Raw genomic sequence first — 13,156 nt, forward strand, 5'->3', positions numbered from 1 at the left:
AGTTAGCTGTCGCAAAGGACCTTGAAACCCGCCATGTGCAAGACTCTTTAAGATATATAGCATATAGTTGAGTTTTAGTATAGGGGGGGGGGTAGGGGCCAGTTCTTTTTGTTTCACGAACACGTAACCTTCATAAGTAAGCTTCATTTTATCACACTCACTTTCGATGAACTCTATGAGTATGATCTCCGTGTGTCCTGATACTAATGTGGTGGCTATTGATGAAGGGACATAACTTTATTGTTGTTGTAAATTATTATTACAGTTTGAACAGAAATTAGAAAATATTTTTTAAAATTATTATTTAAGAAGGGACAGTTGTATGGATACAAAGCAAAGCTCCAAAAGGTCTGGTTTTATTAAATGTTCTTTTATCGCATAGCTTCACCAACGAAAAACTTATTAATTTACATATTTATTGCATTTATTTTACATGAGCAATATATCTTAGACAATATTGATTTTAAAAATTGTGTTGAACCGACTTTAATCAACTTTAAGTGGCATAATATCAGTCAATGGGTATTTATAGATACCCATTGTGTTGATTCACTTTCGAACAAATTTATGTTACAATTTATTTTTATTTATTATTATAATTGAAGCCAATTACTACTGATTTGTGTCCTAAACAAATCGTTGCTTACCAAAATTGATCAGGATATTTTCTTTCTAAGAAGACAACAATCTTTCCAGTATGTCAGACAGAACTTTCACTCGCCACCTTTATGGGTGGCATGAAAATTTCAGCAATAAAAACCAACGAAGAAAAAATATATGAAGTTAGTGATAACACGGTATCTACTGAGGTAAGAACTTGGTCTATTAACAGGATACTGGGAGCAGATACAAAGAGATAACATTGAACAAGAGTTATATTCCCTTATCAGTAGTCGGAGTGAAAGCCTTGTTCACATGTTGACAACACTAATAAAAAACATGACTACATCGCGCTCCACAGCCACCCGTCAGTACAGTTCAGGTTAAGACAGTTATTATTCCTAGCCTAAGGACATTAACATGAAGATAAGAATTCAATTACACATCATGTACAAGATAAGACAATTACACATCATGTACAAGATAAGACAATCACACATCATGTACAAGATAAACCGCTTTCACTTGTAGGTCAAAATACAGCACGGCGTTAAAACTTGACTTGCAAAATCTTTAGTAGAGTTTATCAGAAAGTATCGGTGTTTTTCCATCATTTGCGATTGTTTTTAATGTTTGAAATGATCTGATTGGCAAGATGTTTCAAGATTAAAATGGAAAAAATTTAATTGCAGCTAATATGGTCTGGCCAAGCGTAAGTGCGATTATAACGTACATACGTACTTGCAAAGAGATTGACAGAATAGAGACGCGTAACGCCGCAACTTGAACGTAACAGCCAATATAAACTATAGCAATAATAGCAACTAGTGATGTCATTTCAACACGTAGTTTTCTTCCGAGCGTTTTAATCGCAATCAAGTTTTGTTGATTTTAATCTAGAAACATCCTGACAGCTAGTACAGATACTGTAGAAATACTGATACTTTCTGATAAAAACTACTACAATTTTATGTGAGTTCATCTTTAAAATCAACTTTCTAGGATTGGAAGGCAAAGTGCATCATACCTACAGAGACTATCATAAACATCTACAGGAGAAATACTATTCAAGTACGTAAGATCATAAGTGATTTCTATAAACATTCATCTGTCGCTGATGATGAAGTGATCGACCTTAAAACTTTATAACTCAAAGAGTAATACCACAAGAGAAGACAACCACTCATAAAACTGGCAAGTGAATTAATTCAAGCAATTGTACAATGTTCTGCTACAAGACAATGGTCGCATTTTGACCTTTAAATTTTTGATATTGTCAAAAACATAATTTAGTGTACAATAATTTGAAAAACAATAAAATAATCAACTAAATTTAAAAAGTTGCAAGTCTTTCAGTTAGATTGACATACATGTACATGTATTTACTTTAGCAGCTCAGTCAGTAACTGTATATAAGCTATGAGCAACAAATTATATTATTCTTGTTGTAAACATAATTATTATTGTATATTATATATGTAAATAATATGTTTATTATATGACACAACTGACACCATATAATACATTTGATAAAGATAGCCAGCATCCTCCAGCCTAAATTTGATTTAATTTTAGATCTAACTCAAAAAATAATTTATTTTTAAAGTTGAATTTAATTCCAAATTTAATTTTAAATTCAATTTAATGGCTATACAGGTAGTACTTGAGCATGTGAATAATATAGCTAAGTATATTGTGCTTGCATAATATATCTGGTATATATGCACATGTATATATATATATATATATATATATATATATATATATATATATATATATATATATATATATACACACTTGGTTGGTCATGTATGAGAATCCAAAACTTCTATATTATATAGAAAACTATAACGGATAAGCCCTACAATATGTCATAATTTAATAACAAGAATAATCATGAATAAATCTGACATTTCTAAACATTAATCTTCTGTCAACTTTTAATTCCATTTATCTAACATATCTCTCACCATTATGACAAACACCAAAAAAAAGTAACAGCTACATTTCTGACAACTGTGAACATTGTTTTTAGTCTAAAATTAAATTCTTTAATTTACAAACGTGAAAAAATAAAAATACTCTTTCGTATATAATTCATTGTCAATTTTTTTTCAGCCATATCACAAAAATTTACAAGATACTTAAATAATTTTAGCACAGCTATGAACTCGCTTTCCTCCAGTAGGTTTAAGTCTGCCACCATTTGGCAGTAATCAAATTAATTAATTGCGTATAAGCTACAACTAGGATACTATTGGGCGTAACTCGGAAACTCCCAACGACTAATGTAGCGTGTACCGCCCTAGATGAGCGATGCAAACGGTCAGAGCCAACTGCTTTAGACCTAGGGCTGAACTGGTACTCAGTTTGCATTGATGATTCAAAGACTGTATTACCTTAGAACCCTTTGATGAAAGGAAGGGTGATAGGGGAATCATAGCACCCTTTCTTTAATCCCATTCTTTGTGGAACAAAATTCATACATTTTGTTCCACAAAGAAATCTTATCCTTGAAAGATTGTTACTTCTAGACTATTCTACGAGTAATATCTAGTTTGATAAAGGATAGATTGAAAATGCAAGTAGTTACAGATAAGAAAATACAACAATGTATCAGCGTGGCTGAGTATCCATTGCGCTAAATTAAATCCTTTAACAACACACAGCACACAGCAATAACATAGCGTGTGAGCTGAATGAATCACTATAACGAGAATATCACTGAATATAGAGATTTGAGCTAAATATAGCATATAAGCTTCTTCAAATGCATCGACATACACCTAAAAGTTTTTTTTTCAGAAGACAAGCAACACCAGTATAGACTCTTCGTAACCGATGAAAAGGCACTGAATACACAAAAACAGCAACAAAACTGTAGTGAGCCTCTAAAAGTGAGGATAACTCCAGTCATAGTTTTTGAGAACTATACTGTATTCTAATACTAATCTCTACTCCAGTTACATGATATTTGACAAACATGGACAGACATGATAAGAGAACTTCATTGAAAAATATTCTCCATGTAAGGTACACCAAGATATACTACTATATACTATATGTACTTTGGTATACCACGCTACAATAAGGTATGCCAAAGTATACCAAGGTACACAATGGAAAACATTCTCTATGCAGAGTAGACCAAGGCTATTAACACATTTAAAACATGACACTGAGAAATGGTTCTGAAGCACTCGCATTTCTCTGGGTAATTACATGTAGGTTAGAGCTAATCAGGGATATTTAAAACTTTTTTTTCTGTAATCGATACTGGCTCCACCAGTTGACTGGCTCCACCAGCTGGAGACTCTCTTCAACACACTGTTTAATTGGCTAATGGTAATTAGGGAGCTATCCATGAGTACAAGAAGACGAACGGACGGACATGGCTAGTAAACATCAATCTGCAAGGCTTCAACATAAAACCAGTTTTTGCATGCAATCACAATAATTCCACACCACACCCTTCATTAAATCTCCTCCGATGGAAGATAAAAACATGAATAGCTCCCAGATTTACAATATTTATAAGCTCAGCATATTTTACCTACTAATCCTCTCCTGGGGCCGTTTTAAATACTCAATTCAGTCTGTTTATCAAAACAAGGACAGAATATGACCAGATAGTTGGTACAGAGCATGACCAGATAGTGGGTACAGAATATGACCAGATAGTGGGTACAGAATATCAACAGATAGTTGGTACAGAATATGACCAGATAGTTGGTACAGAATATGACTAGATAGTTGGTACAGAATACAACCAGATAGTTGGGTACAGAATATCAACAGATGGTGGGTACAGAATATGACCAGATAGGGGGTAAAGAATATCAACAGATAGTGGGTACAGAATATGACCAGATAGTTGGTACAGAATATGACCAGATAGTGGGTACAGAATATAAACAGATAGTGGGTACAGAATATGACCAGATAGTTGGTACAGAATATGACTAGATAGTTGGTACAGAATACAACCAGATAGTTGGGTACAGAATATCAACAGATGGTGGGTACAGAATATGACCAGATAGGGGGTAAAGAATATCAACAGATAGTGGGTACAGAATATGACCAGATAGTTGGTACAGAATATGACCAGATAATGGGTACAGAATATAAACAGATAGTGGGTACAGAATATGACCAGATAGTTGGTACAGAATATGACTAGATAGTTGGTACAGAATACAACCAGATAGTTGGGTACAGAATATCAACAGATGGTGGGTACAGAATATGACCAGATAGTTGGTACAGAATATGACCAGATAGGGGGTAAAGAATATCAACAGATAGTGGGTACAGAGTATGACCAGATAGTTGGTACAGAATATGACCAGATAGTGGGTACAGAATATAAACAGATAGTGGGTACAGAATATGACCAGATAGTTGGTACAGAATATGACTAGATAGTTGGTACAGAATACAACCAGATAGTTGGGTACAGAATATCAACAGATGGTGGGTACAGAATATGACCAGATAGTGGGTACAGAATATGACCAGATAGTTGGTACAGAATATGACTAGATAGTTGGTACAGAATACAACCAGATAGTTGGGTACAGAATATCAACAGATGGTGGGTACAGAATATGACCAGATAGTTGGTACAGAATATGACTAGATAGTTGGTACAGAAAACCAGATAGTTGGGTACAGAATATCAACAGATGGTGGGTACAGAATATGACCAGATAGTTGGTACAGAATATGACTAGATAGTTGGTACAGAATACAACCAGATAGTTGGGTACAGAATATCAACAGATGGTGGGTACAGAATATGACCAGATAGTGGGTACAGAATATGACCAGATAGTTGGTACAGAATATGACCAGATAGTGGGTACAGAATATAAACAGATAGTGGGTACAGAATATGACCAGATAGTTGGTACAGAATATGACTAAATAGTTGGTACAGAATACAACCAGATAGTTGGGTACAGAATATCAACAGATGGTGGGTACAGAATATGACCAGATAGTGGGTACAGAATATGACCAGATAGTTGGTACAGAATATAACCAGATAGTGGGTACAGAATATAAACAGATAGTGGGTACAGAATATGACCAGATAGTTGGTACAGAATACAACCAGATAGTTGGGTACAGAATATCAACAGATGGTGGGTACAGAATATGACCAGATAGGGGGTAAAGAATATCAACAGATAGTGGGTACAGAATATGACCAGATAGTTGGTACAGAATATGACCAGATAGTGGGTACAGAATATGACCAGATAGTGGGTACAGAATATCAACAGATAGTTGGTACAGAATATGACCAGATAGTTGGTACAGAATATGACTAGATAGTTGGTACAAAATACAACCAGATGGTTGGGTACAGAATATCAACAGATGGTGGGTACAGAATATGACCAGATAGTTGGTACAGAATATGACCAGATAGGGGGTAAAGAATATCAACAGATAGTGGGTACAGAATATGACCAGATAGTTGGTACAGAATATGACCAGATAGTGGGTACAGAATATAAACAGATAGTGGGTACAAAATATGACCAGATAGTTGGTACAGAATATGACTAGATAGTTGGTACAGAATACAACCAGATAGTTGGGTACAGAATATCAACAGATGGTGGGTACAGAATATGACCAGATAGTGGGTACAGAATATGACCAGATAGTTGGTACAGAATATGACTAGATAGTTGGTACAGAATACAACCAGATAGTTGGGTACAGAATATCAACAGATGGTGGGTACAGAATATGACCAGATAGTTGGTACAGAATATGACTAGATAGTTGGTACAGAATACAACCAGATAGTTGGGTACAGAATATCAACAGATGGTGGGTACAGAATATGACCAGATAGTTGGTACAGAATATGACTAGATAGTTGGTACAGAATACAACCAGATAATTGGGTACAGAATATCAACAGATGGTGGGTACAGAATATGACCAGATAGTTGGTACAGAATATGACTAGATAGTTGGTACAGAATACAACCAGATAGTTGGGTACAGAATATCAACAGATGGTGGGTACACAATATGACCAGATAGTTGGTACAGAATATAAACAGATAGTGGGTACAGAATATGACCAGATAGTTGGTACAGAATATGACCAGATAGTTGGTACAGAATATGACCAGATAGTACAGAATATGACCAGCTACAAATCTGTTAAACTATTGGCCATTGAAAGGCTGACAGCTGGCCCACAGCTATCCTGTAGCAGTTGTAGCAGTCTATTTGGAATGCTTGATAACTAAACAAATCGAACTTAACTCAGCTATAACACCACGACTCACGGACAAGCAGCCGAAAAAACTATTTACCTATTAGACCACAACTACCGAAATACTGGCCAAAACCCTAGCTATTGACAACCGATAACATTTTAGCCATTTGATAGGCCAGGTGGTGAGCTGTCATTTGATTGGCTCAAATATTTTTGTAGTTGAAATGTTTTTAAATTACATAGAAAAGACTTACTGATATTTTGTATTCCTGGTGGTTCGGTGGTAGTGGTAGAGTATATGCTGGAAGTAGGCTTAGGGCTTGGTGATTCTCCTGCCAACACCATACAAACAAATGCGTGTTTACAATGAATAAAAGCAAGCTACATGTAGATATTCACAATTAATCTTTGTTTAGAGAATATTCAGCAGTCCACCATCTTGTAGAACTGGAATTATGGGCAGGTTGAGTTACTGTGGAATAAGTATTTCAGGGGACACTTGCGTTTTGCGGATAAACTTGCGGGCTTTGTTAAAAATGATAAGGAATGCTACATCAGAGGTCATAGTGGCGCAACCCTATCTACTATAACTTACCTCCAACTTGTTGTAGACCTTTAAATAAATATGCGTTAGGAAGCTGAGTATCATACCTACCAGTCGATATGTTTGGTTGAAATTAACTTACGACAATCTTGTAGCCTCTGTTGCAATTTGTTAGGTTTAAATTTTTTTATTTTATCCCAAATTTGGCATATTTTTACTTTGTAACTATATTTAACGAAGTTGCATGAAAGCTCATTGCACTCAATGATATGTTTGCTGCAGTTAGCAGCCAAAACTGGCTTTCTATGTGCAATATAAGAGAAGTTAAGAGCGTCGATCCATTGTAAGATCAGATTACTGCAATGACGCTATCAAATAATATGCTATAAATCTGCAAGTTTATAAGTTATATAATAATAATTTATCAAATGCTACAAATATATATTCAAGAACCTGTGACCTAAATAAATTATTTTATAATATACGCAAAAACAAAAATTAACATTTTTGAAACAAAAATATTTGCATCGTTTGCTCGGCCAGTTGCGTTCTGATTGTTGCTTTCGTTTGAAACCATTTAATGTTCTTCTGGCTGCTCAATACCTTCCACAGCGTTTGCTGACCTCAACTCTTCTTCTGCACTGCTGAACTAGTCGATATTAGCATCCAAACAATTTTTTAGCAGAGCAAAACTTTTACGCGTCACTATTTAAAATACTTTTCTCGGAAATAATGACCAACTTTTACATGCATGCGCACATAACACGATATTTAGCCTCTAAATTCCATCGTAAATGTTAAATGGTTTTTAAAATGACCAAGACCATGTTAAACAAGATACAGTTATTAATATTGTTAATTACTTCTATGGTGTTCAAAGTTTTGACAAAAAAACAGCGAAGATTTGGAGTTACAAAAAGAACTTCGGTACGAACAGCAACAATGAAAGAATTAATTCTTATTGATGTAACCAAGTCATTATGACTACCATTTTGAGGACTATTTTTTACTGATCACTTTCTATTATGAGTTCGTAAAGATCAAAGAATGTCAAAGTGGTGCTCAAATAGAGGTGGTGTTCAATTAAAGGGTGGCATTGTACTTTTCGACCCTTCTTCTATAGTGGTGCTCAAATAGAGGTGGCGTTCTATTAAAGGGTGGCGTTGTATTTGTCGACCTTTTTTCTATAGTGGAGCTCAAATAGATGTGGGGTTCAATTAAAGAGTGGCGTTGTATTTGTCAACACTTCTTCGATAGGGGCACTCAAATAGAGGTGGCGCTCAAATAGAGATGGCATTCAAGTAGAGGTTTCAAGTAGAGGAGTAAGTGATCTATTTCGACTGTAGATGTTAACCAGGTAAATACACTATGGTTAGTTTCATATTTAAATATAGCAATGTATTCAGTTTCACTATTTCTCTCAACTATCATAGATGTCTGCTTCTGTCATGAAAGGACACACAGTCTCACAGACATCAACAAAACGGTCTTTCAATCTAAGGAATGTGCTGCCAACAATGTAAAGAAAGCGGGAGAGAAGTAAAAACAAACCTGTTATTATTCTCTCGTAACATTAATCGTCAAATAATAAACTGCTCATTTAAATACTGTTCTATTTAAAGAGGCACAGGCCATGCTGTAATCATATGTGACATCCTTTACTTAATGTCTTCAACATAAATATTTTAACTTTTAAAATATATAATGTATACATTATATAAAATATATATTACATATATTATATATAATATATATATACTATATATATAATATACAGTGATCACTCGTTTATTGCGGGAGTTGCATTCCAAAAATAACCCATGGTAAGTGAAATCCGTGAAGCAGTCAGCTTTATTTCTTCATTATTTTACAATGCAGTACTGTACTATAGAATGAAACCAAAAATCAAAACCTGTTTTAACGCCCAAAATTTGTTTAAAAAACAATAATATTAACAAAGTAATATTAAAATTATTCAAAGATTCAAATTCATCGAAAAATTCAAATTATTCAAAAAACTCAAAATTTATTCTATGATTCATTTATTCCGCAATGGCGCCCTACAGCCACATAGCTTTTACCTTTCTTTAGCATGCCCAGAAGTGTAACTTCTTCTGTAACAGTTAGCATCTTCCTTGGCCTCTTTGGCGCATCCAGAGACCCCTTTGTTAGTGCAGAACGTTTCTTTGACTTTGTGGGTTTAGTCACGGAGAAAATTTGCAAATGTAAATTTGCCATAATGTACAGAAACGAAAACTGTTGACGAGTGAAAAAACTACAGTAGAGCATCAATATTTTACTTCTAGACAACAGTAAAGCCTCTGAGCCAATCAGGATTCAGAACACAGTGGACTGTAAAAAAATCTGCGAAGCCGTGGACGATGAAGCACGGTATAGCGAGGGATCACTGTTTACAAAATATATACTATAATATATATAGAAATTATATATAAATACTGTAATTATTCTAAACTATAACGTAAATATATTTCAGTGTTTTTGTCTAAACAATGGTGAAATATATGTTGTTTATTGCTGCTAGCAGCTAACAGTTTAGAATATATTTTTATTTCAATAAATTATATTTATATTTATTTTGATAATTAATGCAATTACTTCTATGTTGGGATATGAACACATATAGTCTAAGATTCTGTACCTGACCGAGTGGAGCTGATGAGTATAGGTGTCAAGCTAGGAGGAACCTTATCTCCGTTTTTATCTGTATTTCTAGCGATCATGAGGCCAACCCCGATGGCTGTCCCGATAGCAATAACAAAGACCAGAGCTGACAGGCCGCAGCAGATTCTCCGTCTCCTCCTACGGCGTATTTCTCGCATCTCAGCCTTGGCCCACACAGGCTGTTCCATCTCCATCTGTTCAAGCGGAGCGCCGTCACTGTCTACCCGACCCTCACCTGTCAGAATGAAATATAAATTAACGCAAAAATTGACAGCACTTCAACTTCCTGATCAAATTTTAATGTTAGTGAAAGATGGAAACGACACTTGCAGATGATGTGCAAGAGAATTTTGCGCAGGCTATTCCATTTTAAACATTTTCACTCATCAATAATGTTTATTTCGATTTGAGCAGTTCCAAATGCGCGCTGTAACATCTGGTGTTGAAATCCTCATCTTTTTTAAGAAAGTTAATCCGTGTTAATCCGTGTTAATCGGTGAAATGTGAATGTTCATTGAAACACTGTAACAAGGTAACTCAACTGCACAGCTGCGAATCCGCATGGTTAGACATTTGATTTGGAGTTATCACACCATTGCAGATCTACTGTTGGCTGTTTTTGGTAGCTTGATTGATGATGTTTTATATCTAAGACTGGGATTCATTCAGCAAGCTCCATTGAATCATAACTGCGAAGCCTACCAAAAATTGACCAATCAGTTTATTGCATACACTGATTATTTTTTAGGGGTATACATAGATATAATAAACCCATTTATTATATCTATGGGGTATATAACTCCAAATAATATATATATATTATATATATATATATATAATGTATATATAACTTTATGTAAAATGGGTTTATTATACCTATGGGATAATTTAACTCCAATTTAACGCAAACTATAGTAATTTGGAATTATTTTTAGCAAAAGGGTAAAACTGATAGAGTGCTGTCAGAAATTATGAGTAAAAAATAATGTTCATAGAAGAATCAATCCATATTAATTGTTAAAAAATTCTGTATCTAATGGAATTTGGTTTGTAGTGGTTTCTAGCAGAACTAGAGCAGTAAATCATCGCTACCAGCAAATGTCTCTTAAAATGTGAGATGGTTTCATAATTTATCATAGCACCAAATATAACAAAAGCATCATATATTATTATTAGTTGTCATACTGCAAAAAAGAGCACATATTGTTTTACCAAATAAGAGCAACTGTAGTCACTAAAACAACCATATTATAACTATGAACCCTCTGGCAGTCTAGCGCGCCTTGAAAGATCATCAGATAGGCCGACAAAACACAGATACTAGCTAGGCGTACAATTATGTTGAGTAAAAATGCTCATGATTTCTACAAAATCCTACGAGGGTAGTGATTAGCGCACGTGGCAGACATGTTGTGGGTTCAAATCCTGCCCGATGCAATCTTTTTTCCCAGCCTCCAACGATAACTTCGAACAGATGAACGACCACAGCTTTTATTATAGGAAAGATTGGACTAAATATACACATCTTTTTAGTCAAGTTTCTGGTGCAGAAGTGACAAAAATCTGTCACAATTATGGCTAGAAAAAAGCAGCAGTATTTGTATCTAACAAAGATTTAACCAACAAGCATAAAGCTCTATTCTACCTGCTCTATTCTACCTGCATAAACAGACCGAACACTGTTAGCCATGTTCAGGGGTAACTTATTAAATGCTTGCAGCACAGTAGTTTGTATTTAAATTGAAGCGATCGCGTCAGCACGAGGAATGACAGCTGACGTAAAATAGTACAACCCCAGTAATTTAACTCCATTGAGTCAGTGAAAGCTTATTTCTCATTGAATAGAGAATAAAAATAACTATGATAACAGACAAGAAATACTTGATTAATTACACATTCTAATGAACTTCCTATTCTCGCATCACAATCCTTCAAATCGCTTTTTTTGTACTAAATTTTAATAAAATCAACCGCCCTGCACAAAGATCTCCTGACTCTTGCAGTTCATTTTGAAGTTATGTAGAAGGTAGTAACAATACCCACAACACCTCTAATCCACCTGCCATCCTACAGGTGAATATAATGTCTAGATGAGTCTCACCTGACTGGTGTCTGGAAGTCGCTCTTGGAAGCTCTGGACTGGCTGGTACGATGTCTTCAAGGTCTGTGAAAGAGAATGGACCAAAGATTATACAGCGTAACAATTTATCTTTTTGTTCTAAATTAATATTGCACTCTGAACAAAGTAATAAAAAATTATTTGTAAATTCATTAATTAAGAAGGGGGGCAAAAGTTATCCAACAGAGACAATCGTCCCAAGCACCTTCACAGCAAAACTCCAAAAGGTGTGGTTCTATTATATTCTTTTACCAATTAGCTTTTCCAAAGGAAAACTTTTCAATCTAAATATTTATTGCATTAAACAATATATTCTTAACAATATTGATTAAAAGTTTGAATTGGTACAAGGATTTTTGCTCATCAGTCTCAGCATATGTACAATTTGCTTGCAAATCTTTACCACCAAATGTTGGCCACCATTTCCCTCTCATATACGCATCTATAGGTAGTCATATACACATCTATAGGTAGCCATATACACATCTATAGGTAGTCATATAAACATCTATAGGTAGTCATATACACATCTATAGGTAGTCGTATACACATCTATAGGTAGTCGTATACACATCTATAGGTAGTCATATGCGCATCTATAGGTAGTCATATAAACATCTATAGGTAGTCATATACACATCTATAGGTAGTCGTATACACATCTATAGGTAGTCATATGTGCATCTATAGGTAGATAACTAACATAAAAATATGCAGAGTTGATAGAATTTTCTTAGATACAAGATTCAAAGAGAATAGTTTACATATCAGATCAACAATATTAAAACTAACCACAAATCAAACAATAACTACATGTTCTTACCACATGCTAGGCTACAGCTCCACCGACAACTGAATGAGCGCAGAATACTACACGTGAGTACGCCAATAAATAAATGTCTAAACTGAGCCCAACCTAATCCCAAGATTACTGCATCACTGGAGGGTTTAGTGATGCGAA

General features: G+C 34.8%; 1 protein-coding gene across 7 annotated transcripts in view; it reads right to left on the reverse strand.

Moving 5' to 3' along the window:
- The window catches only part of LOC137401522 (uncharacterized), an 86,177-nt gene that overhangs the window by 41,524 nt on the left and 31,497 nt on the right, over window positions 1-13,156 (reverse strand). For all 7 annotated transcript variants that reach the window (XM_068087914.1, XM_068087912.1, XM_068087917.1 and 4 more), the window contains exons 7-9: window positions 12,178-12,240; window positions 10,054-10,311; window positions 7,105-7,182 (exon numbers count right to left, since the gene is read on the reverse strand). In XM_068087914.1, the coding sequence (XP_067944015.1) occupies window positions 7,105-7,182; window positions 10,054-10,311; window positions 12,178-12,240 (399 nt within the window). The remainder of the gene's footprint in view (window positions 1-7,104; window positions 7,183-10,053; window positions 10,312-12,177; window positions 12,241-13,156) is intronic.

Source organism: Watersipora subatra, chromosome 8, assembly GCF_963576615.1.
Source record: "Watersipora subatra chromosome 8, tzWatSuba1.1, whole genome shotgun sequence".
Lineage (NCBI taxonomy): Eukaryota > Metazoa > Bryozoa > Gymnolaemata > Cheilostomatida > Watersiporidae > Watersipora > Watersipora subatra.